The sequence below is a fragment of the Mastigoproctus giganteus genome, chromosome 10, assembly GCF_048544385.1.
Source record: "Mastigoproctus giganteus isolate SK-2022 chromosome 10, ASM4854438v1, whole genome shotgun sequence".
NCBI classification, from domain to species: domain Eukaryota; kingdom Metazoa; phylum Arthropoda; class Arachnida; order Uropygi; family Thelyphonidae; genus Mastigoproctus; species Mastigoproctus giganteus.
Genome location: NC_143584.1, coordinates 133,768,961 through 133,795,260, shown reverse-complemented (window position 1 = coordinate 133,795,260; position 26,300 = coordinate 133,768,961). Strand labels below are relative to the sequence as shown.

General features: G+C 38.1%; 1 protein-coding gene across 1 annotated transcript in view; it reads right to left on the bottom strand.

Annotated features, from left to right (window-relative positions):
• Positions 1–26,300, bottom strand: part of LOC150079292 (polyamine-transporting ATPase 13A3-like) — a 559,638-nt gene that overhangs the window by 93,799 nt on the left and 439,539 nt on the right. The window contains exon 23 of the mRNA XM_090383023.1: positions 22,532–22,641. Within this exon, the coding sequence (XP_090239149.1) occupies positions 22,532–22,641 (110 nt within the window). The remainder of the gene's footprint in view (positions 1–22,531; positions 22,642–26,300) is intronic.

Here is a 26,300-nt window from a genome sequence, read left to right as displayed (position 1 = left end):
CCTAGCATGAGTAAACATTTTAATAGGTGTGTGAATACTTATTTTTATTATTTTTTATCATTGAAAAGTCCACAGCCATAGCTACATAATCACTCATAATTGGAAACATGTTCATACAAACTTTCTTCATTGTTCTGAATCAATGATGAAAAGTACAGCTCACATGTTAGGAAATGCTCTTTATGTTCACAGGTATTCCTTGTAGACTATAATCCTCTCCTGTTTGGCTATTCATTAAGAATGGTGCAGCTGACATTCAGTAAATGACTTTTGAGCTGAGGTTAAAAAAAAATAATAATAATTCAAATACTATATGCTTCATTTGCACTGTACATATATATCTTGATACTGTAATAACATTAAATTAATAATGTTATGCAAGCCACCACAAGTAAAGAAAATGGTAATGACTATTTTAAACTTCATATGACTGGTGTATGAAACAAATGTCTTGAAGCCACTAGATACTCTCCTGCAAAAACAATGGGTTGTTGTAAATAACTCACTTTTCAATAATTACCTTGCTTTATTATTATTATTATTATTAGTAGTAGTAGTAGCAGTAGTAATGCCAAATGATGCAAGAGAGCATGTTTAAACAGCATCAGCCAAAACCCCAACACTTCTCAAATCACTTGTCCATTCCCTTTAATAGTTTATCTAGTTCTTTCTAGAATTATTCAAAACTACCTGCAATCACCCTTCTTTAATTTGAACTTTTACCCCTCATGTATATAGTCTAAGCAAGAGGAAGAATGCCATCAGCATTGATATTATTCGATCCATCCAAAGCCTTAAATACCTCAATCAGATCTCCACACAGGTGCCTAGTCTCCAGATGCAGCAATTTGCAAAAGAGAAGGCTTTCCTGGTAAGTGTACCATTTTGCATCTCTGCAACCATTCCAACAGATTCATACCTTTCCTAAAATAGGCTACAGACCTGTATGAGGTATTCAAGATAGTCTATCCATTTCCTTATACAAAGGGACAATCATCTCTCTATCCCTGACAAAAATTCATGATCACACCTGAGCAGTGCAGATGCGATCCTAGGATTGCATCTGCATTGCTCAGAGAACTTCATGTCTGATTACACAATTAACCCCCAGATCATTTTCATTCTACACTGCCCTGAGTGTGGCACCACACAACCGGTACATTACATTTATGAATATTAAAATTTCAATTGCCACTCCTCAGCCCAATCTACCTAATTCGACTAAAACATGCTGCAATAGCATACCTTTCCAACCTTCATATCATCTGCAAACTCAGACATTAAGCCTGATATGCCTTCATCAATATCATTAACAAATATAGAAAAACAACAATGGTCCCAGAAATGAACCCAGAGGAAAACACTGATAACATTAATCCAAGAAGAGCAATGCCAATTCATAACCACTCTTGGTCTTCTGCCTCTCAACCATCCCTTTATCCATAACAGAAACTTGTCCTTAATGTCACACTGCTCTAATTTGTATAGCAGCCTTTTATGTGCAACAGTAGCAAAAGCTTTTCTGAAATCTAATTATATGATGTCAAAATTATTTTTTACATCTAGTTCCTTTGTTACTGTGTCATAGTATCCAATCAGATGTCAGACAAGATTGCTCCCTTCAACAAATCCACTGCAGTATAACTGCATTACTTCTTTAACCAGTGACTTCATTATTTTACTTGGAGGAGAAGTCAAGCTGATAGGCCTTAATTACTCATGTCTTCCTCTGATCCCTTCTGTAAATTGGGTATACATTTGCACAGCTCCAGAAATAGGGAGACGTAGAAATAGGGAATCCAGGAATGCTCTCATGATCATCAGAGTCATTAGGCCTATAATACACTCATACTCTCAATTTTGCTTTCCCACTGCTTATGTCACACCAAACTGACTCAACATTGCACTGTCCATGTCTACTGGATACACGTCCTTAGATTTTATGTTTCTTAACTAAAAGCATAACCCCTCCTCCCTTCCTAGCCTATCTATCCTTTCTGTACACATTGTACTACCCAAATTCCAATTCCTTCTGTCTGTGTGACACCACATCTCTGATATCCCAAAAATATCTGCATTTGATGCACTTCAAATTCATCAAATTTACTTACTAAACTCCTTACATTGGTGTACATGCAAGTATACATGCACCCATTCTTTCACTTAGTTACCATAGTTAGCAGTTTTCCGACCCACCGACTACTACAGCCTCAATAGCATCAGCAAATATTCTTGCACCCTTTCGATTTAAATGTATCCCATTGCTGTAGAAGCAGTGTCTCCTGTTAACAAGCACAAGCCACACTGAGAAAAATTTTACTCCATGAGCCTTGCACAATCTCTCCAGGGCTGAACTGATTGACAAAGCTCTCATCATATACTCCTTCCTATCGTGTCTGGACAAAATTGCAGACGCTTTCAAATTCAACCCTAACTTGTGACTTTTTTTCAACAATCACCTGTACTTGTTAAGTAAGTGAATAGATCTCCTACACTTAATGTCATTAGTGCCAATGTGTACAATAATATCACCTTTTGTGCCCTTAAAAAGATATCTGCTCTACAATGTCATCAACTTATACCCCTAGCAGACATATGCTCGCTGCTTTGCTAGTCCTATTCCACATTTCACTGACAATAGTCACCGAGAGCTTGATGAGTCCCCCATTTTAATCCTTTCGAGGGCATCCACCCTACACCTCAGCATTCTGATGGGCATCTATGAGATGCCCATCAGAATGCTGAGATGGTGCCTAATTTCTTCACACTCTCTGCATCTAGCACATACAAAGACATCCTCCTTGGCTAGATTATGTCATGTTCCAGAAAGGTCGGTGAAGATTTCATATTTTGCACATTTTTTTTAGATTGTGATGTTGGAGAATTGCCCCCTTTGGTTCTCTCCTGAGCCACAGCACTTCCTTTACTTTTTTTGCTCGTTGCTTTGCTGGTCTAGTCTGGGTCATGATTTCTGTTAAAATACAATTTAATTAACAAATTTAATTGATAATTGCAATACTATACTAAGTTATGTATTACGCTATCAGATAGATGTTACGCTATTCCATATCAATCTAATATACTACAACAATGGCGGCAAGTTTCGAACTGTACAAGATTCTATGGATACTAAATAGCAACCAAAAAAATCTCTATCTAAATTCAAAATAAACTAAGTAGTGTGACTAGGAGTATAAAGCTACTTCTAGAAAATAAATTAATATGCCAATTAAATCAATAAAACAGCTAAATATTTATGAAAACTTAGCATTTGCCAGAGCTGCAAAATCTTTTCCAACACGCGGATAACCTTGCACCCATTTAACTCTTCATGGATTATCCAGAGATATCTTATTTTTAGTTTTAAAAATTATTTGGAACTACACAAAATATCTTGGGATACAATAATACCCGAAGCAAACAATAATACCTCCAAATTTACGATTGAAACGTATTTTCTTGGGCATTTATCTGGCTAATTTTGCATTAGCCAGATAAATCCCGTGATTTCTCGGGATTTTCTTACGCCTGGCAGCAGATGACTGGCTTTCGTTTTACAATAAAGTAATTAGGAAGTTTTGTTCCCTCAAATGGACCAGCAAGCAACAGCAACTCCACATAAGGGATAAAGTCCGCCTCACAAGATATGTGACATTGCACATCTATTTTTCATTACTTATGGAGCAGAAGTCTAGGCATCGACAGTTCCAACAAACACAAAACCTCTCTACACTGCAGTATTTTGGTATCTGAAATGGGTCATCCACAAATTTCTTTCCACTCTTTCCAATCATCAGAAGCACCAATATGGCAATCATACTCAGGATTCTATGGCCGAAACTCTTCATTCAGGACTGGTGTTTTACTTTTGTGTGTTTGTGGATTTCAGATCCTAACATTTGGGATATGTGTGCACAGATTTGGTGGAGTATTCCTCCACCAAGCCTGTGCTTGACAACCTTGCCTCCATACAACCACCTAACTTTGGATGATAGATCCCTACTTAGGGAGATGCTGCACATGTAAATGCAATGGAAGATTACCATTGCATTGCATTGCAATGCAATGGAAGATTACCACCTCAATCTAAAGGACAAGACAAGGTGACATCAGCTGTTGAGTCCCCTGTCTGGCTATTCTCAGTGGTAGACCTGAGTATGTTTCAATCTCTGGTATTGCTAGCTAGCTTACTCTTCTTAATCTAATTTATACCTATCTGTTTATATTTGCCATTAACTTTGCTTTGGTGGGAATATTTTATGTATTTCAACAGAACAAATGCAGTAAAATTTGCCTTCAGTTTTAATGATCTACTGTGCATAATATTATGTGGTACTAATAATAGAATAGCAATTGCTTAAAAAACGGTACTCACCTTGAATAAATCTGCAGTGGTATATTGAGAAGAGGTGGTTAGTATTTAGGTTGAATTGTTAGCTAAGAAACTAAGGGAGGAAAATGAAGAAAAACGGAATTTAAAATAAGCGCAAGGAGGTAGAAGTGTACACATCCGATCCTTGGTTGTCATAGAAGAGGGAAGAAGTATTTTAAAAGCTTGAATAAAATAATACAATGAGGCCAATAGTCATTACGAAGGACTTTCATTAAATAATAACGTCTTCAGTTGGCAATTGAATGGGCAGAGAACGCGTGTTGTTTTAAAGATTTATACTCTCGTGATGCACTTTTTGACACGTGGGAAATTTAACCGCGAAAGGTTCCAAGCTGGTGAAAGGTTGAAGGGGAGTTTGGCGTTAATAATTTTAAGATTAGAATGATGTCGACACCATTCAATCACGCGTGCTTCATATTCAAGAATTCTATAATTAGATTTGAGTTTAATAATGGAAATAGCAGAGTCGACGAGAGGGGTGTGATTGTGAGTTTGGGCATGAATTGTGAGTTCTGTACTGGCTTGACTTGTTCTAAAACTGTTGAAATGGTAACAGGCGCAGGTGTTGGAAGAACCAAATTTGGTGGTAGTACTGCCAATGTAACAGGCGTCACAGTTTGGCTGACATTTTATGAGATATATTGTATTATTAAGATCGCTGGTGGAATAAGTGTGTGTATCTTTATAGGAATTAAAAAAAAAAAAGATCCTAGTTTATTGTAAGCGGAAAAGATGAGAGAAATGTCTGTGTTATTAAAAATACGGCGGAATTGTCCTGCAAGTTTACTATGGTAAGGGAGGACTATACAAGTGCTGGTTTTGTTATTGTGTCCGGTTGGATTAATAATTTTATTTTTGGCGGTGGAAATTCTATTAGGATGAGTTGAGGGGGTAACCTCTGGCTAGAAATTTTTCGGTAAGGTGTTGAAGTTCATTATGTAAGTCATCTTGTGAGGAGCTAAATTTTAAGGCGTTGTGAATTTGGTTGTGTAAGATGGCTTTTTTAGTGCTGATGGGGGGTGGTGTGAAGAGAAATGTAAGTACTTGCCAGTGTGCATACTTTTTCTGAATGGGCGCCTCCGTAGCCAGGTGGGAAGGAGCAGCAGTGCGTAGCACATGCTTCTTGATTAGACCGGGGTTCGAGCCCGTCACCACCAAATACGGAGTATGCGGAAAGGTCAAGGAATGACCACCGCATATCCCGGAGCAATATGGCCTTAGTTGCTAATGCTCCTAAAAACCAAATAACGAACTTTTTCTGAAGATCTTTGTGCATAGTTTTGTACCTGTTATATAGAGGGTGAGATTGAGAAAATTGATCTGGTTGTTCATTCCGAATTCAAGGGTGAGTTTTAGCCTATCATGTACCGAATAAAATTTTGAAAAGAGATTGTTAATGATGGGTCTATTGCCTATAATTAGGATGTCATTGGCATAGCTTAAGTATAATTTTATTTCAGAGGGAAAGGGTTGTAAAATTTGTTTCACAATAGTGGCTAGGTAAATTTCGGACAGGGAAGCAGAAATGCCTAGGCCCATTGGTAACCCGAATGTTTGTTGGAAAATTTCATTGTTAAATCTAAAATACCTGGCATCTAATAAAACTGTGGTGAGTTCAAGAATGTGGTTGACAGAAAGGGAAGTGCGTTTGGCTAGAGTATCATCTGCAGTTAAGAATTCTCGTAAAGCTTGTAGAGTAAAAGGGATATGACGTCAAAGGATGCTAATATGTCTCCGTCAGATGTTAAAGTATTGTCTATTTTTTGGAAAGCTTGGTGTTATTGACTGGTGTTATTAATTTTGAATGTACAGAACCTGGTGAGAGGTGATATAATTTTGACAAGAAAGGTGGATAAATTGGCAAAGGCTGATCTGCTGAAAGAAATAATAGGTCTTAATGGGTAGCCGGGTTTATGTCACTTGGTAATCCCGAACATGTGGGGAAGGATATTATTGCGAATTCCTATTTGTTGTAATGTCAAAAGATTAATTTCCTTGTTTTGTCTGAGTTTCCTTAGGATTGTGTCCAGTTTGTTTTTGAGTTTTGTGATATTGTAGTTACTGTCATTTATATGTGTCCTGATCAGCTAAAATTGATTCCATTTTTCTGTGTAGGTGTCTTTGTCCAGAATGACGACTGTATCTCCTTTATCAGCTTTTTGAATGATGACGTTAGAAGTCTTACTGAGTTTGTGTATGTCCAAAAGTTGCTGTTTTTTTATATTAGAGTGGGATGTAAGTTTGGAGTTTACGATGCTATTAGTTTGGTGTATAAGGTGCCATTTATCAGGATGTTGACCGAGTTTGGATTGGAGTTCTACTATACAGTCTTTAATTGGATAACGTTGATCTTTAATGGCAAAGTTAAAACCGTATTCTAGGCCGGAGAGTTCGGAGGGTGTAAAGGATGTGGAAGAAAGGTTGACGGTAGATATTTTTGGGGCAGTTCTTGATGTGAGGGCTTTCCATTTTTTGATGTGTCTCTGTTCTATGCTTTGGGTGGTGGCATTGATACGTGTATTATTGTAATTAATAAATTCTGTCCATGCGTGAGGTGACATATCTTTTTTAAGGTGGAATCTTAATTGGTGTACGCTGTTTAGAAGGATTATATTTTTTGTTGAATCTCTTCTTAAGTTCTTCTCGTATGATCATAATGGATGCGTGATGTATAATGTACTGATATTTTTTACAATTATTCTTAGGAAAAAGGCGGGCGAATTTGGGAATAATGTTATTATTAAGACATTTTTGAAGGAAGGTGATGTGTAAATTATTAGAGAAATATTTAATGAGTATTTTGGAGAGTTGTATTTTTCTATCGGACGTGTCTAAAGCCATCAGGGAGAGAATAAAAATAGAAATTAAGGAAAGGGAAATGAAAATTTACGAAGACAAAAGAACGGTGCAGATGAGGTGTTGGATGAGAGTTAAAGATATCTTTGGATTGACAATATAAAAGTTTAGAAATCTTACAATACCGTATTGGTGGACTAATAATAGAATAGCAATTGCTTAAAAAACGGTACTCACCTTGAATAAATCTGCAGTGGTATATTGAGAAGAGGTGGTTAGTATTTAGGTTGAATTGTTAGCTAAGAAACTAAGGGGGGAAAATGAAGAAAAACAGAATTTCAAATAAGTGCAAGGAGGTAGAAGTGTACACATCCGATCCTTGGTTGTCATTGAAGAGGGAAGGAGTATTTTAAAACCTTGAATAAAATAATACGATGAGGCCAATAGTCATTACGAAGGACTTTCATTAAATAATAACGTCTTCAGTTGGAAATTGAATGGGCAGAGAACGCGTGTTGTTTTAAAGGTTTAAGTTTATACTCTCGTGATGCACTTTTTGACACGTGGGAAATTTAACTGCAAAATAATAATAATGGCGTTAATAAGATACACACACTTATTCCACCAGCAATCTTAATAATATAATATACCTCATAAAATGTCAGCCAAACTGTGATGCCTGTTACATTGGCAGTACTACCACCAAATTTGGTTCTTCCAAATCTTCCAACACCTCTGCATATTACAATTTCAACAGTTTTAGAACAAGTTTTACAGAACTCACAATTCATGCCCAAACTCACAATCACACCCCTCTTGTCGACTCTGTTTTTTCCATTATTAAACCCAAATCTAATTATAGAATTCTTCAATATGAAGCACTCGTGATTGAATGGTGTCGACATCATTCTAATCTTAAAATTATTAACGCCAAACTCCCCTTCAACCTCTCACCAGCTTGGAACCTTGGTACCCAGGTGTGAACCAACGTAAGCAGGGGTCGAGGTGTGGTGCCCACACCACATGGAGGAATGCCGCCCCTCTATGTTACCAAGCAGCATTAGGTGGTAGATGATTCTCATCAACTGATGAAAAACCACCAATTTGCTTATTGGAGACTTGAAGTGGTGGAATCCATGTTTAGTCTCTAAGGCTAAGTTCCAGTCAACCCTTCCCCATCTATTCCATCATGCAGTATGACTGATGACTTTTGAGGTCATGATGAACATCGCGGCGAGATCCATTATTCCTTATATTTCGAGGGTACAGCTCTAAAACGGTGTTCGCAGGCTGGCCGCTAGTTAGTAGTAGTAGTAGTGGCATTTTATGCAAGAAAGCAGGTGTATGAGCTTATGCAGCATCAGCCAAAAAAAAAAAAAAAAAAAAAATCACACCATTCCCTCCAAATGCCTGCCCAGTTCCTCCTTAAATTTATTCAACCTATCAACTTCCACAACGACAAATGGAAGTTTGTTCCAGCAATTAACCACTCGCTGGATAAAGGCAAATTTCCGCACATCTATTCTACATCTGTCCTTTCTTAATTTGAATTTATGCCCCCCTTAGGTTCGTAATCTGAATGAGTGGAAGGATCCCATCAGAATTCAGCGTGCTCAACCCATTCAAGGCCTTATACACATCAATCAGATCATCGCGCAGGTGCCTAGTCTCCAGCCACTACAGTTTGCAGAGCTTAAGCCTCTCTTGGTAAGAGGATCCGTTCATTCCCAATCTTGTTGCCCTTCTCTGTACACGCTCAAGCAAATCGACATCCTTCATAATATGAGGCCTCCAGACCTGTATGCAGTACTCAAGGCATGGCCTGACCATTGCCTTATACAAAGGGACAATCACCTCCTCCAAAATTCCTATATATCATTGACAAAACCCCATGACCTGCCCTGGCAGCCTGTCTGCATTGCTCAGAAAACTTCATATCTGACTGCACAATTACTCCCAGGTCTTTTTCATTTTCTACCACCTTAAGTGTAGTACCACACAGTTGGTACTTTTCTCTCGGGTTACTTCTACCCATATTCAGTACTTTGCATTTGACAAGGTTAAACTTCAGTTGCCACTTCTTAACCCATCTGCTAAAATTATCTAGATCCTGTTGCAGTAGCACACTGCCATTACTGTCTTAACAACCCTGTCAACCTTTGTATCATCTCAAACTTCAACATTAAGCCGATATACCTTCATCAATATCATTGATAAATATACAAAACAACAGTGGACCCAACACCAAACCCTGTGGGACTCCACTAATAACATTAGTCCACGAAGAGCAGCACCCATTGATTACCACCTTTGTCTTCTCCCACTTAACCATCCTTTTATCCATTGTAGCAACTTACCCTTAATACCATTCTGCTCCAATTTGTACAATAGTCTTCCATGCACAACAGTGTCAAAAGCTTTCCTGAAATCCAAATATATGATATCAAAATTATTTTTTGCATCCAATTCCTTTGTAACCACATCATAACATCCTATCAAATTTGTCAGAGAAGACTTTCCCTTAACAAACCCATGCTGCATCTGAATTATTGCTGCAGTCTTATATAGATGATTCTGCAATGCATCGTTAAACTAACTGGTCTGTAATTACTCGTGTCACCCTTCGATCCCCCTTTGTGAATTGGGGATACATTTGCACATCTCCAGTCTCTGGGAATCTCCCCTGAGTCCAAGGATGCTCTCATAATTATGGCTAAGGGTTTGCTTAGTTGCATTGCCACCTCCTGTAATATAACTGGATAGATCCCATCGACCCCAGGTGCTTTTCTTATGTTTAACTTCGACAATTTCTCCTCCACTTTGCTCTCACTTATTACAAAATCATTAAGTATCCTGCTACAATTTGATAACCTTCTGCCATTTTCAAACCTTAATAATTCCTCATGTGTGAATGTAGACGCAAAATACTCATTCAGTTTATTTGCTATCTGAGCAGTATCATCAACAGTCGAACCATCGATGTCAAGTGGACCAATCAGATTCACCCCCTTCCTTTTAGAGTTTATATAAGTAAAGAAATCTTTGCTGTTTTTCTTAGCATCTTTTGCCAAGGATTTCTCGTAATCTGCCTTCGCCTGCCTAACCTCCTTTGTGACCTGATTACAGACTAGCTTATATCTGCCATAGGCTTCTGAGTCGCTTGATAATTTATATGCATCCCATGCATTTTTATTCTCTGTTACGAGTCTCATTAGTTTATTTGATAAACATTTAGGGCTAAACCTTGAATAATATTTCTTAATAAGTATGAAACTTTTAGTAGCATCCATGATTAATTCCTTGAATGCTTCCCACTTAGAATTTACTGTTGGTAACATCATCAGTTGATCCCACTGTACAGAATTTAAAAACCCTTTCCTTTACCCCTGGTGGTAATTAAATCTTTATGTAAATCCCACATCAGTACAGTACACTGTGATCACTGCCATCTAGTGGTTCCTCTGTCTGCAAATTCTTAATACACGAACGACCACTGCTGATAACCAGATCAAGAGTATTACTCTCTCTGGTTGCCTCTTGAACATACTGCAGAAAACAATCATCCAATAAATCCTCATAAGTCTGACTAGTGTGTGAGTGACCAACCCACAAGTTCCAATCAATATCTGGGAAGTTAAAATACCCCATTATAAGACATTCTGATTTACTGGCCCACTCTATTTCTCTGTAAAATTGTACATTGTACTCATACGGGTCATTAGGCCTATAACACACTCCTACTCTTATTTTTGCTTTCGCAGTGCTTATGTCACAACAAACTGACTCAACAGTGCACTGTTCATCTATATCAACTGGATGCACTTCTTTTGATTTTATGCTTTTCTTAATTAACAGCATAACACCTCCTCCCTTCCTATCCTGTCTATCCTTTCTGTACACATTGTACTCCCCAAATTCCAGTTCTGCATTCCTTATATCTGTGTGACACCACGTCTCTGATATCGCAACAATATCTGCCTTTGATGTCTTGACCAACACTTGAAATTCATCAAATTTATTTACTATACTTCTAGCACTGGTATAAATGCTCCTATTCCTAGTTACCCTAACACATCCCATATACCCACCTATTTCACGATGACTGCCATCCATCCCTGAAACCCCCAACACCCCTCGCTCCAGGTCGCTACTTATTCTAATAGAAGTTGTGCAAGAGTCACCTTCACCTCTGCCTGCGGCTACTGTTAAACTATTAGTCCTTGTATCCCCCCAAGCTAGCAGTTTTCTGACCCACCTAACACTGCCTCAGTAGCATCAGCAAATATTCTTGCACCCTTTTTATTTAAGTGTATCCCATCCCTGTAGAAGCAGTCTCTCCTGTCAACAAGTACAGACCAGGCTGAAAAAAATTCTACCCCTTGAGCCTTGCACTATCGTGTCTGGGCAGAATTGCAGACACTTTCAAATTCAACCCTAATTCCCTGCCTTTTTTCAACAGTGACCTGTACTTGTTAAGTAATTCTGCCGGTTTCCTACTCTTAATATCATTAGTGCCAACATGTACAACTATATCACCTTTTGTGCCCTTAAAAGATGATATCCGCTCTACAACGTCATCAACCTTTGCCCCTGGCAAGACATACCCTGGTCCTGTTCCACCTATCCTTTTTACAAAGCATGTTCCCCGTTTCCTTGACAATAGAGTCACCAACAACTACTAGTTCCTGTGGGACCAGCGCATTCTGCCTTGGGGGTTGCCACTGTGTTGTGCGATGACCAAGTGCAAGCTCTGGCATTGATGTGGGCAGCTGGGAGCTTGATGGGCCCCTCAATTTTGATACACAAGACCGAACCTATTGCTAACTCTCTAGGAGGCTTCCGGATCAGCTAGAGTATAATCTTGCTACCTCTATTCTGCCAGATAGTGACTGGAGGGAGTCCGAGTAGAGTGTATGCGGAGACCATTATCGAGGCCACGTTATGTCAAGGATCTGGGTATATTCTTGCCATATCCAAAAATTTCATTACTTCATACAGCATGTCCCACCCGCTTTTTCTTACTATTGAATACAACATGAATTGTCAAATTAATAGAGCAAGCTTACCTGTGTAAAGATCGAAACCTCCCAAACACATCCTAATTCATTTTACATATATACGTGGTCTCAATTCTAATCTCAACGATGTCCATTTCCACTTGCAGTTTGCCAAACCCCATGTACCCTTTCTGAGAGAATCTCAGTTATCGGTTGATTCAACTACTGCTCATCTCAGATGCCCAAATTATTCACTGTATGATTCCTTTTGCCTTGAAGGTGGTACTTGTGCATATGTCGGTTCTGATATCCCCTGTCAGAGACTTGGTAATTTGGAAACTCCTCTCTTCAATGTTCTCTGGCTTAAAATCTCTCAACCTCATTGTGTCAAATTCATCTATGGTCTCTACCGTTCTCCCACCTCCACTAATCACTTGGAACTCTTTGACTTCCTCTTTTTGCAACTTGACTTTCTCCAGCCCAACTTTCCTAACAGTGAGGTAATTTTCCTTGGTGATTTTAATGTTCACAACTCCAGATGGCTTTCGTTTTCTAGTCACACCGACCCAGCTGGTCGAGATGCTGACGCTTTTGCAATTACTAATGAGCTTGCACAGATTGTTCAGTTACCTACAAGAATACCGGACAATCCTAATCATACAGCCAACACGTTTGATCTTTTGCTCACAAACAACCCTTCTAAGTACATGGTTGAAGTGAGAGGTCCTTTAGGCACTTCAGATCACAACTTGGTGATTGTCTCCTCTCCAATGGAGCCTTTATCTCATGGCTGTTCCCAACCTTGTGATGTTTGGCATTACAAGAATGCTAAATGGGATGAACTGCAAGATTTCTTTTCCTTGGTCGGATTACTGTTTCAAAACTTCTGATGTCAACGTTTGCTCAGATCTTGTCAGTGAAATTATTCTTGCAGGAATGAATCCTTTATCCCACACTCCACTTTAAAATTTGGTCCTTTATCTAAACCTTGGTTTTCCAATAAATGTGCTAAGGCTTTTTACGAGAAGAATGTTGCATTACGTAATTGGCTTGTTTCTAATTCTTCAGTTTCATTTTCTGCCTACACCAAAGCTCGCAACAATTGTAAAACAGTTATTAATCAGTCCAAACTAGAGTTTGAACACGCTAAGAGTAGAAAACTTGCTTCTTGTCCTAATGGTAGCAGAATATTCTGGTCTCTTGCCCATCTCTCCTCCCACCTCTGTCCAAACCAGATGGTTCTGTTGTCACTTCAGCCAAGGATAAAGCTGACCTGCTAGCATCTCATTTTTCTTCCAACTCACGTATTAATAATCTTGGCAAAACACCTCCAACAATTCCCAACACGCTCCATTCAATGCCTCCTGTGGCCTTCTGTCAAAAGAATGTCAGAAGGATTTTGACGAATCTTGATGCTAAGAAAGCTCTAGGTCCAGATGGTATTTCTCCACTTATTCTCAAAACCTGTGCTCCTGAACTTACTCCTATTCTTTGCCGCCTTTTTTCTCTTTCTTATTCCAAAGGTGTTTTTCCTTCTGCTTGGAAATTTGCTCATGCGGGAAGCATTGTCAGTTCCTAAAAAGGGTGACATATCCCTCCCATCCAATTATCGTCCCATTGCAATTACTTCTACTGTTTCTAAAGTAATGGAGAAATCAATTAACCGCCAACTCTTAAACTACCTAGAAACCTTCCGTCTGATCAACGATCGCCAGTATGGATTCCGTCAGTGTCAATCCACTGGTGATATTCTGGCTAATGTTACAAATTTATGGACTAATTCAATGGAAAGGTTCGGTGAATCACAAGTAGTTGCTCTTGACATCTCAAAGGCTTTCAATCGTGTTTGGCATAAAGGTCTTCTAAACAAACTTCCATCTTATGGTCTGCCAACTGTTTTTTGTAATTGGTTATCCAGTTTTCTCTGTGATCGCTCACTGAGGGTGATGGTAGATGGCTCTCTGTCTTCTAACTTCTCTACTAATGCCGGTGTCCCCTAAGGTTCAGTTCTTTCCTCCCACTCTTTTCCTCTTGTATATTAATGATCTTCTTCCATTGACTAGAAATCCTATCCATAGTTTTGCCGATGATAGCACATTGCATTCCACTTTCCATTTTGATAAACCTTGCCCTGCTCAATCAGCTTCAACTTCTCGAAAATCTGCTACCAATTCCTCAAATGACGATCTTCAGGTAATTCTCCAGTGGGGCAAAGACAATTTAGTTGATTGCAATCCTTCTAAAACTCAGTCTTGTCTTATATCTCGCAAAAAGGATTCTTCAGCTCCTACGCTTATCATTGGTGACACTCCGATTTCAAGGCAAAATGATATATCTCTTTTGGGGATTACCCTGACTTCTAATCTCTCAGCACAAGCACATTACAAATATTGCTTCCTGTGCATCTAAAAAACTTGGTTTTCTCTTTCGCTCTCGGCATTACTTTTCTTCCAAACAGCTGCTCACTCTGTATAAATCACAAATCCGCCTACCATGGAATACTGTTCCCACATCTGGGGTGGTGCCCCCAAAATCTCTCTCAGGCTTTTTGATTCCATTCAGAAGAGGGCAGTTAGGTCAATTAATGATTCATCTCTAACAGAGTCTCTCCACTCGCTGTCTCATAGACGTACTGTTTCTGCTGGCTGCCTTTTCTACAGATATTTCCATGGGTATTGTTCTTCTGAATTGGCTTCTATAATTCCCGCTCTCTTCTTCAAAACAGTCCGAACATGTGCAGCCACCAGCCAACATCCATTTACTGTCCAACTTCAAACTCACAGAACCAACTTTTCATCTTCCTCATTTATTCATTCAACTGCCGTTTTCTGGAACAACCTTCCTTCATACGTATTTCCTGAAATTTACAGTCTACAGATGTTCAATTTATACATCGACAAGCTTTGGTATTAAAAAGAATTTCAATGAAACTTAAGGATGTATTGAAAAAAAGTAGTTAAAATTGCGAATTTCATCAAAGGAAGCTCATTAAATAGTAGAATATTTAAAATATTCTATTCAGAGATTGGAGCCTAACATAGCCACTTACTGTATCACAGAGAAGTTCGTTAGTTGTCAAGAGGTAGGGTACTTAGCAAGTGTATGAACTCAGAAATGAGATTCATATCTTTTTAGTGGAAAGAAACAATCACTTGGCACAACGTTTTTAAGGATGATACCAAATTCACTTACTTAACCGATATTTTTGGTATTCTTAAAGAGTTAAACTTAAAACTTCAAGGAAAGAATGGTAATATATTTCAACATATTGAAAGGTTCCAGAAGATGTTAAGGTTATGGCAAACAAGACTTCAAAGTCATCGACCTACCTATTATATGTTTCCAACATTGATATAACACACTGAGGAGAACATTGTCAATGAAGATATTTTAAGCAGATTAAAACTCGAGATAATGTCACATCTCACTTCTCTATCTCAGAGTTTTAATAATTATTTTCCAGGGGAGAAATGTGAAACAGTAAAGAAAAGCCTTTGGATAAAAAATCCATTTAAAGTCCTGAGTCAATAATCAAGTTGAACTTGATATCTGAAGAAGAGACTGAATTTCTGCTTCTTAGTAGTTCATTTACCCTGAAGAAATTAAGTTTGTCATCATTTTGGATTAAGCGGAGAATTTCCACTAAAAATAGTGGAAATTCTCCGCTTAAGTTAGCGGAGAATTTCCACTAATAAGTAAAAAAGCTATTTTGATTCTGTTACCTTTAACGACTACTTATTTGTGTGAACTAGGATTTACAACACTAATTCAATTAAAAAAAAAAAAAAAACTGCACCAGATATGCATGTAGCATTGTCTTCTTGTATTCCCAAGTGGAATCAACTACTTTTGAACAATCAAGCACATCCATCTCATTAAAGGTCCTTGAGGTTATCACAGACATTCTCTCAGATATGCCAGACAAGCTGTACTTGCTACCTGGGAGTCTAAAACGCTGATGGAACTGATATTCGGGTGACACTCAAGTCAAGTGGATCCAATTTCGGCGAAGTCCGGACGGTTTGTGACAGCCAAATCCTCTGCTTGCACCTTCACGATGGTGGGACTGTTAGTAATCCTGGGTATAACCTCCATGCACAAGTACATGGTGGGTGACCACCCAGATGTGAACCAACGTAAGCAGGAGTCGAGGTGTGGCACCCACACCACATGGAGGAACACCGACCCTCTATGTTACCAGGCAGTACTAGGTGGTAGATGACTCTCATCAACCGGTGAAATACCACTACTTTGCTTATTGGAGGCTTGAAGTGGTGGAACCCATGTTTAGTCTCTAGAGCTAAGTTCCGGTCAACCCTTCCCTATCTCTTCCATCATGCAGTATGATTGATGACTTTTGAGGTTATGATGAACGTCGTGGAGAGATCCAACATTCCTTACATTTTGAGGGTACAGCTCTAAAACGTTGTTCGCAGGCTGGCCGCTAGTTAGACTATTGACTGAACCTATTGGTAACTCTCTAGGAGGCTTCTGGATCAGCTAGTGTATAATCTTGCTACCTCTACTCTGCCAGATAGTGACTGGAGGGAGTCCGAGCAGTGTGTATGCGGGGAGCATTGTCGAGGCCACATTATGTCAAGGATCTGGGTATATTCTTGCCACGTGTACGCAATATCAAAATATTTCATTACTTCATACAGCATGTCCCACCCACTTTTACTTACCATTGAATACACCATGAATTGTCAAACTAATAGAGCAAGCTTATCTGCGAAAAGATCTAAACCACCCAAGCACTTCCTAATCCATTTCCACTTGCAGTCTGCCAAAACCGATGTACTTTTTCTGACAGAATCTCAGTTATCGGTTGATTCAACTACTGCTCATCTCAGATGCCAAAATTATTCGCTGTATGATTCCTTTCGCCTCAAAGGCGGTACTTATGCATATGTGCGTTCTGATATTCCCTGTCAGAGACTTGGCAATTTGGAATCTCCTCTCTTTGATCTTCTCTGGCTTAAAATCTCTCTACTTCACTGTGTCAAATTCATCTGTTGTCTCTACCATTCTCCCAACTCCACTAATCACTTGGAGCTCTTTGACTTCCTCTCTTTGCAACTTGACTTTCTCCAGTCCAACTTTCCTAACAGTGAGGTAATTTTCCTTGGTGATTTTAATGTTCACAACTCCAGTTGGCTTCCATTTTCTGCTCACACCGACCCAGCAGGTCGAGATGCTGAAGCTTTTGCAATTACTAATGACCTAGCACAGATCATTTACCTACAAGAATACCGGACAATCCTAATCATACAGCCAATACCGGACAATCCTAATCATACAGCCAATACGCTTGATCTTTTTCTCACAAACAACCCTTCTAAGTACACAGTCGAAGTGAGAGCTCCTTTAGGCACTTCCGATCACAACTTGGTGATTGTCTCTTCTCCAATGGAACCTTTATCTCATGGCTATTCCCAACCTCATGTTGTTTGGCATTACAAGAATGCAAAATGGGATGACCTGTGAGACTTCTTTTCTTCTTTTCCTTGGTCGGATTACTGTTTCAAAACTTCTGATGTCAGTGTTTGCTCAGATCGTGTGAGTGAAATTATTCTTGCAGGAATGGAATCCTTTATCCCACACTCCACTTTAAAATCTTGTCCTTTATCTAAACCTTGGTTTTCCAATAAATGTGCTACGGCTGTCCAAGAGAAGAATGTTGCATATCGTAATTGGCTTGTTTCTAATTCTTCAGTGTCATTTTCTGCCTACACCAAAGCTCGCAACAATCGTAAAGCAGTTATTAATCAGTCCAAACTAGAGTTTGAACAGGCTAAAATTAGAAAACTTGCTTCTTGCCCTAATGGTAGCCGAGCATTCTGGTCTCTTGCCAAAGCTATTGGCTGCAACTTTTGCTCATCTCTGCTCCCACCTCTGTCCAAACCAGATGGTTCTGTTGTCACTTCAGCCAAGGATAAAGCTGATCTGCTAGCATCCCATTTTTTTTCCAGCTCATGTATTAATGATCTTGGTAAAACACCTCCCATCATTCCCAACACACTCCATTCAATGCCTCCTGTGATCTTCCGTCAAAAGGATATCAGAAAGATTTTGATGAATCTTGATGCTAAGAAAGCTCCAGGTCCTGATGGTAGTTCTCCACTTGTTTTCAAAACCTGTGCTCCTGAACTTACTCCTATTCTTTGCCGTCTTTTTTCACTTTCTTATTCCAAAGGTGTTTTTCCTTCTGCTTGGAAATTTGCTCATATCCAGCCAGTTCCTAAAAAGGGTGACAAATCCCTCCCATCCAATTATCGTCCTATTGCAATTAATTCTACTCTTTCTAAAGTAATGGAGAAATCAATTAACCGCCAACTCTTAAAGTACCTAGAAACCTTCCATCTGATCAACGATCGCCAGTATGGATTCCGTCCGTGTTGATTCACTGGTGATATTCTGGCTTATGTTACCCATTTATGGACTAAATCAATGGAAAGGTTTGGTGAAACAAAAGTAGTTGCTCTTGACATCTCAAAGGCTTTTGATCGTGTTTGGCATAAAGGTCTTCTAAACAAGCTTCCATCTTATGGTTTGGCAACTGTTTTTAGTAATTGGTTATCAAGTTTTCTCTCTGATCGCTCACTGAGGGTGATGGTAGATGGCTCTCTGTCTTCTAACTTCTCCACTAATGCTGCTGTCCCCCAAGGTTCAGTTCTTTCCCCCACTCTTTTCCTCTTGTATACAGTAATACCCCGAAGTTACGCGATAGGTGGGTCCGACGAAAATCGCGTAAGTCGAATTCGCGTAAGTCGGGGTACAACTTTGCATATAAATACATATAAATTTTGCTTAATTGGGACCAAGGACTAACAAAAACACTAGTTTAGAAGAAAAATATTAATAAAATTGCAGTTCTTTATACATATTAATACAAAATATGTATTAAAAAAACAAATGACTTACGTAAAAAAGTTATTTCGATGTCGATGGCTTCATAAAATCTAACAAATTCGTCTGACGACACAGCGCGTTCTTTTTTTCACGCAGAATTTCTTCGTAGCAAGCTAATAATTTTTTTATTCCTTGCTTTGTAGCTATAACGTGTTCTTCGTTGGAGTCTGTTTTCTAAAATTTTTAAGCCCTTTACAATTGAGCCCTTTTCAATTTTCAACCTGTCAAGTTTGCAATTGTCATGTGCTTTTCGCCGTTGCTTCATTTAGGCCTGTAGCACGTGCAATATCACATGGTCTTTCATTTCGCTCAAAGCGTTTCACAATTTCATATTTTTTCTCTATCGACAGAGGTGGACTGGCCATAAGCCTTACCGGGGAAACCCCGGTGGGCCAGTGTGATTTTGGCCATAAACCATAGTATGACGCCACTATAAATTTTCCCGGGTAAGAATTTTTGACCCAGTCCGCCTCTGTTTATCGATAATTGCTTTTCTTTTTCTCTCTGAATCTGCAGTGTCTTCACCAGGACGCTTCCTTTTCACACCTTTTAATTAAGTATTTTACTCATTTTTAGGGAATAAAGCACAATTACAAAACGAGGAGGCACGCTTGATACGCATAAACAAAGCTTCGCGCATGTAGCAACTGAATAAACAACACCATAAAGGCAGAGATACACTATTAACACCTCACATTTCTAGGGGTTACTACCATAAAACAATAAAAATCCAGTTGCGTTTCTGCTAGTGAAATCTGTTATAAACTGGTAGTAAACTCGATCTAATTGCATTTGCGATTATACCGATAGCTGGAATTGTGTTGCTTTTTACGTTATTATGGTGAAATGTATTTCCCCTTCACTGATATAAAAAACATAAAAGCAGCAAAGTTGAATTTTGTTCATCTTTCGCTCTCATTCTCCGCCGTCGCACCGTATATCGATAACATATGAAAAACGACCTTGAAGATAGTGGGCGGCAGCGTTGCCAAACGAAAAAAATCAAGAACCGCGTAACTCCGAGTTCGCGTAAGTCGGGGTAGCGTAAGTCGGGGTATTACTGTATTAATGACCTTCTTCCATTGACTGGAAATCCTATCCATAGTTTTGCCAATGATAGCACATTGCATTCCACTTTCCATTTTGAGAAACCTTGTCCTGCTCAATCTGCTACCAATTCCTTAAATGCCGATCTTCAGGTAATTCTCGAGTGGGGCAAAGACAACTTAGTTGATTTCAACCCTTCTAAAACTCAGTCTTGTCTTATATCTCGCAAAAACGATTCTTCTGCTCCTATGGTTATCTTTAGTGACACTCCAATTTCTAGTCAAAATGATATATCTCTTTTGGGGATTATCCTGACTTCTAATCTCTCTTGGTACAAGCACATTACAAATATTGCTTCCTCTGCATCTAAAAAACTTGGTTTTCTCTTTCGCTCTCGGCGTTACTTTTCTTCCAAACAGCTGCTCACTATGTATAAATCGCAAATCCGCCCTGCCATGGAATATTGTTCCCACATCTGGGGTGGTGCCCCCAAAACCTCTCTCAGGCTTCTTGATTCCATTCAGAAGAGGGCAGTTAGGTTAATTAATGATTCATCTCTAACAGAGTCTCTCCACTAGCTTTCTCATAGGCGTAGTTTCTGCTGCATGTCTCTTCTACAGATATTGTCACGGGCACTGTTCTTCTGAATTGGCGTCTATAATTCCTGCTCTCTCTTTCAAAACAGTCCGAACACGTGCCGCCACCAGCCAACATCCATTTACCGTCCAACTTCAAACCCACAGAACCAAGTTTTCATCTTCCTCATTTATTCATTCAACTGCCATTTTCTGGAACAACCTTCCTTCATACGTATTTCCTGAAAATTACAATCTACAGAAGTTCAAGTCCAATGTCAACAAATATCTTCTTTCATCTTCTCAACCTCAAACCCAAGCATGGTACTAAGTACTATAGGTTCTAATACCTCTCGTGTTTGGGGTTCACATAAAAAAAAAAAAAAAAACTTGTATTCAAATGTATATTGTTTACTGTGCAGTGAATTTTTAATTTTACAATTTCTTGTTAAAATGTTTCATTTTTTTTTACTTTTTCTTAATGTTAATAAATTGATATTTCTTCATAAAAATGGATATATGCAATTAAATAAGTACTATCCGTCAATAATGAATAAATGAGCATAATAATTCACAAAAAGTTTGTCTCTTTAATTTATCACACACGTACTGGGTCACAATACAAAATGCGGTTCCTATAGTGGGTCGCAGTCAAAACAGTTTGAAAAACGCTGCGATAGATACAAGAGGCTCATATCAAAGTGCACCAATGGTGATGAGTAAACATAAATTGTAGGATAAAATGTTTATCGCTTGGGCTTACTATTTTTGTTAAAGCAGATGGGCTAAGAAGTGGCAGTTCAGGTTTAACATTGAGAAATGCAAGGTACTGCCTGCGAGTAGCAGTAATCCCAGAATAATATATCAATTGGGTTGTAGCACTCAAGGTGGTGAATAACAAAAAAAGATCTGAGGGTAATGGTGCATCAGACATAAAGTTCTCTGATGAATGGTCTGCTAGGGCAACTCATGGGATTTTTCCATTATATACAGGAATTTTGCAAGTAGGGACGAGGTTATTATCCCACATCTGAAGTTCTGCACAAACCAGGCAACAAAAGTTCAGTTAAAAGAGCAACAAAATTAGTCAGGGATACAAAAGGGTGCTTTTATCATAAAACACTTCACTTCTGCAAATTGCAGCCTACAGAAACTAAACACTGGTGAGAAGAGCTGACTGACATGCTTAAGGCTTTAAATCGATTGAGTAAACTAAATGCTAACATATATAATAATGGGACATAAATTTATATTGAAAAAGGATAGTTGCAGGATAGATATGTTAAAATTTGTTTTAGCCAGAGAGTAACACTGACAAATGTAAGGTACTAATATGCTCTCCTCAGTAGAATAAACTCTATTAAAATGTGTTCTCATTCCCTTTTCACAGTGATTCTAAATTATAAAGTTTCCATGTGGACACTGTATATTATTATGTGTTACAGGTGGGAGATGCTACATTAGTTTTCTTCATAAAGGAAATAAATATGATGTGACTTCAATTGGACTATTTCATAATGTAATAACTGTGGGTGGGATCAAAAAGTTAAAAGAATTGAATTGTGCGTTAAATTGTGAACAGACTTTAAACAAGTAATCAATTGGAAAAATTTTAACTACTGATGTCTTTCAATGCTATGAAAAACTTTCCTGTGACTCTTTTGATTAGCTGATAGCTTAACAATTATTATCTATGACCATGTGTCAGCTGAAAATAATTACTAATTTCCTTCCATTCCATAAAAGGTGGATAATCAAAGATCTATTGTATATTTATTCAAACTTATAAAAATTTATTCTCAAAAGCTCACCTTATGACCAAAGGAACACACTCAATATTTGGAATATTAGATGTAAATGGTGCTGCTACAGATGCCTCTGCTTCTGAAAGTGAGATTCCCACATCTGCTTCCTTCAAGGCCTTAAATATTGAGAAATTAAGCTGTATTTCTTTTAATAACTCAATTCCTAAACTAAAAACAATTCAAAATAAGCTAAGATCAAAATTAAACATCATTACACAGCAGCAAAAGGAGGATTTATTGAAGAACATGTGCCACAATCATATATGCATACAACAACAACAGAAACAGTATACTTAAACACTACTGTATATTTATGCAAACTTAGAAAGAAATTCTCAAAAAACATAGGACAATTATACTTTGTGCAAACATGTTTTCTGTGACAAAGAATGAATGTTTTTCATTTAACTGATCTTATAAAAAAAAAAAAAAACTCATCTTATGACCAAAGGAACATACTCAATATCTGAAATGTTAGATGGATACAGTTTAAAAGGCTATCCAGTATAATACAATCCTGATACAATGAACTTCCCAGGGTGTGTATAAGTTCTGCTGCACTTTTCTAATACAGACTTGTCAAAGAAATTAGGGGATCACAGCATAAGCAAATGATGTTTGTGTAAATGTGATGACACACATACCTCATGATGTAACTGAAGCTAAATTCCACTACAAAGTGGAATTTAGAAGCAAAATACTGTAAGTTTGGAGAAACATTTTTTTGCCATCATTGTGAATGGCATGTGACTTTAGTGTATGGACCCCAGCAACTGGTGGTCATGTGTAACCCATTAACAAAATCCACACTCGCCTGCAATCCATTGGTAAAATTAAGGTATCAAATGACTTGTTTTTGCAAAATTAGTTCACACTTGACAGTCTAGATGAGCTGTAATATGTCTTCGTTGGGTATCCCAGAGAAAAGGGGACTAATTCTTCACATGTTAGAAGATGAAAGTATCATTCACATGGACAGTACTCTCATCTTCTAATGCAGGGGTCCCCAAACCACAGCCTACTAGGGGTTTTCATGTAGCCCTCAGGATAATTTTATTGAGATCTTTAAGAAATTATAAAGTTACACTTTTTACATTAGAAACAGCAACATTTTTATCTTTAACATTATAATCTTTTTTATCTTTATTATCAACATTTTTATTTTTAACATAGAAGAACAGATAATACTATCTGTTCTTCTATGTTCCAATAACTTTTTATAGTAAATAAAATTTAATCCTTTTCTTTTACAAGATGTCAAAGAAGCAAAAAGTCGACAGTGAATGCTGTGCTTTTAATGATCAGTAGACAATCAATTATTTTTTCATATAGTGTAAAGACAAATGTGTCTTATTAATATGCAAGGAAACTGTCTCTGCTTTCAAAGAATATAATTTGAATAGACAAATTAAGTGAGAAATGCAACACCTACAAAATAAAGTGAGAAATGCAACACCTTTTAAGGGGAAGCACCCAAGAAAAATTACAAGGATTCAACAAGGGTCTGGTACATTATTTAAAAAAATTTCTCATCTCAAAATGTTGCCAGTAAGCACCAGTTTCTGAGTAACTAAAATCACTAACAAAGGCAAACCATACACCAATGGTGAGTTCGTTAAAAAAAGTGTTTTATCATTGGCCGAAGAGTTACCAGATAAAATGAAAACTTTGACCAAAATTTGTCTACTTTCAAGCACAATAACTAGATGAATTGAGGACTTAGGAGCAGACAGGAGTTTTCATCTGAAACAAAAAAAGCAGGTAATTTTATGCACTTTTCTTTGGAAATTAATGAAAGCAAAGGTGTCAGTCATACCTCTCAATTGCTTATTTTTATCTGTGGATTCACCAGAATTTTGAATTAACTGAAGAATTGACAGCATTCAAGAGTTTGAAGAATACTACTACTGGTGAAAATATATTTTTGAAGGTATTTGAAATAACCAAAGTTGGACTGGGGAATCCCTTACGTGTAATACCACAGATGGTGTGAAAAATATGGTAGGCTCTAACCTGGATTTAACAGGACACATCAAAAAAGTGACACAAAACAGAGCTAGCCAAAAACAGTTGCAGTTACACTGCATTATTCACTAGCAGTTATGTGGAAAACCCTTGACTATAAGTGTGTCATGTCTGCTGTTATTTCCGCAGTGAATTTTATTAAAAAAGGAGGACTCAATCAACATCAGTTTAAAAGTTTTCTGGAGACAAATGAAGTTGAATTTGGTGATTTACTGTACCATAGTGAAGTATTGTGGCTGAATCACATCAAAGATTTGAAACATTTTTTTTTTTTTTTATCTGCACAATGAAATTGATATGTTTATGACTGAAAAGATGAAACCAGTGTCTGAACTTTCTGAACCTGTAGTTATGGGATCTCACATTCTTAACAGACATACGAGGGGCATTCAAAAAATTATCTTCCTACCAAATGGAAATGAGAAAAGAGGCAAAAATATTTTTTTATTTTTCAATGTAACTCTCCTGAACTTCAATACACTTGTTCTATTTAGTTGGCAATAAGGAAATACCAGACAAATAAAATCCTTCCTGTTCATCAAAGAACACAGGAAACAGCAGACTTCAATTCATTATCATTGGCAAAGCGACATCTATGTATGTTTTTCTTGAGGTTTCAAAACAGGAAATAGTCACTGGGGGCCACATCCAGGCTGAAAGGTGGGTGGATAAGTTCTGTGAAGTCACAGTTTCTCAAAGCAGCACCAATAACATGTGACCTGTGCATTTTCCTGAAGAAGCAGCACCTCTGGAAAGTTTTCCACAGCGTTTTTCCTTTATGACATCCCTTAGGTTGTACAGTAGGGATGCATATGACTCCCCAGTGCCTCCCTGCTTGTGTTCCAAGGAGTGAATGTAGAAAATTCCCTCAGCATTCCAAAAAATGGTGGCCATAATCTTCCCAGCTGAAAGTTGTGTCCAAAATGTTTTGGGTGCAGGAGAACCCTTGTGCTTCCATTGCATTGATTCTTGCTTGGTCTCGGGATCCCAGTGATGAACCCATGTTTCAACATCCGTAACAATTCTGGAGATGAAAGTTTCAGGATCCCTTCCATAAAGCTCTAAATTCTCCTCACAACACCATACTCTGAATTGCTTCTGTACAGGGGTCAGAAATCCAACGACCTACCTTGCACTAGCCTTTGTCATTCCCAAATGTTCATAAAGGATGGTTATAACTGTTCCCTCAGATATGTCATATTCTCTAGAAATATGGGACACCTTTAAAAGTCTGCCATTCAGCACAAGGGTTTCCACAGCTTTACCACATTTCTGGAGTGGGCGCTGTCACAGGCCTTCCTGGACATGAATCATCTTCGATGGACTCTCTACCCCACTTGAATTGTTTTGACCAGAATTTCATCTGGTACTTTGAAGGTGCACTGTTGCCATACACAGCCACCATCCTTCATGAATGGCCTTTGACCCATTTTCTTCTTTGGTGAGAATCTTGATGCCTTAACGATGCTCCAATTTCAACAAATCCATAATTTGATACAGGTGTCTTTCTTCTTTCTGTTACACTAGCACAACATAAAAACATAGTGGGATCAAAATTAGTATGATTCAAGTTGAGATATGTAGGAACATGATAAATCATGAGCCATTGAAATATAACTATGGGAAGTACCTTACATAGATAATTTATTGAATGCCCCTCGTGACACAACATCTCAAATAAAATCTCAAAAGAGGCAAGGATGAACTTAATTTAAGTGAAATTCAAGGATGTAAAATAATTTAAGTGAAA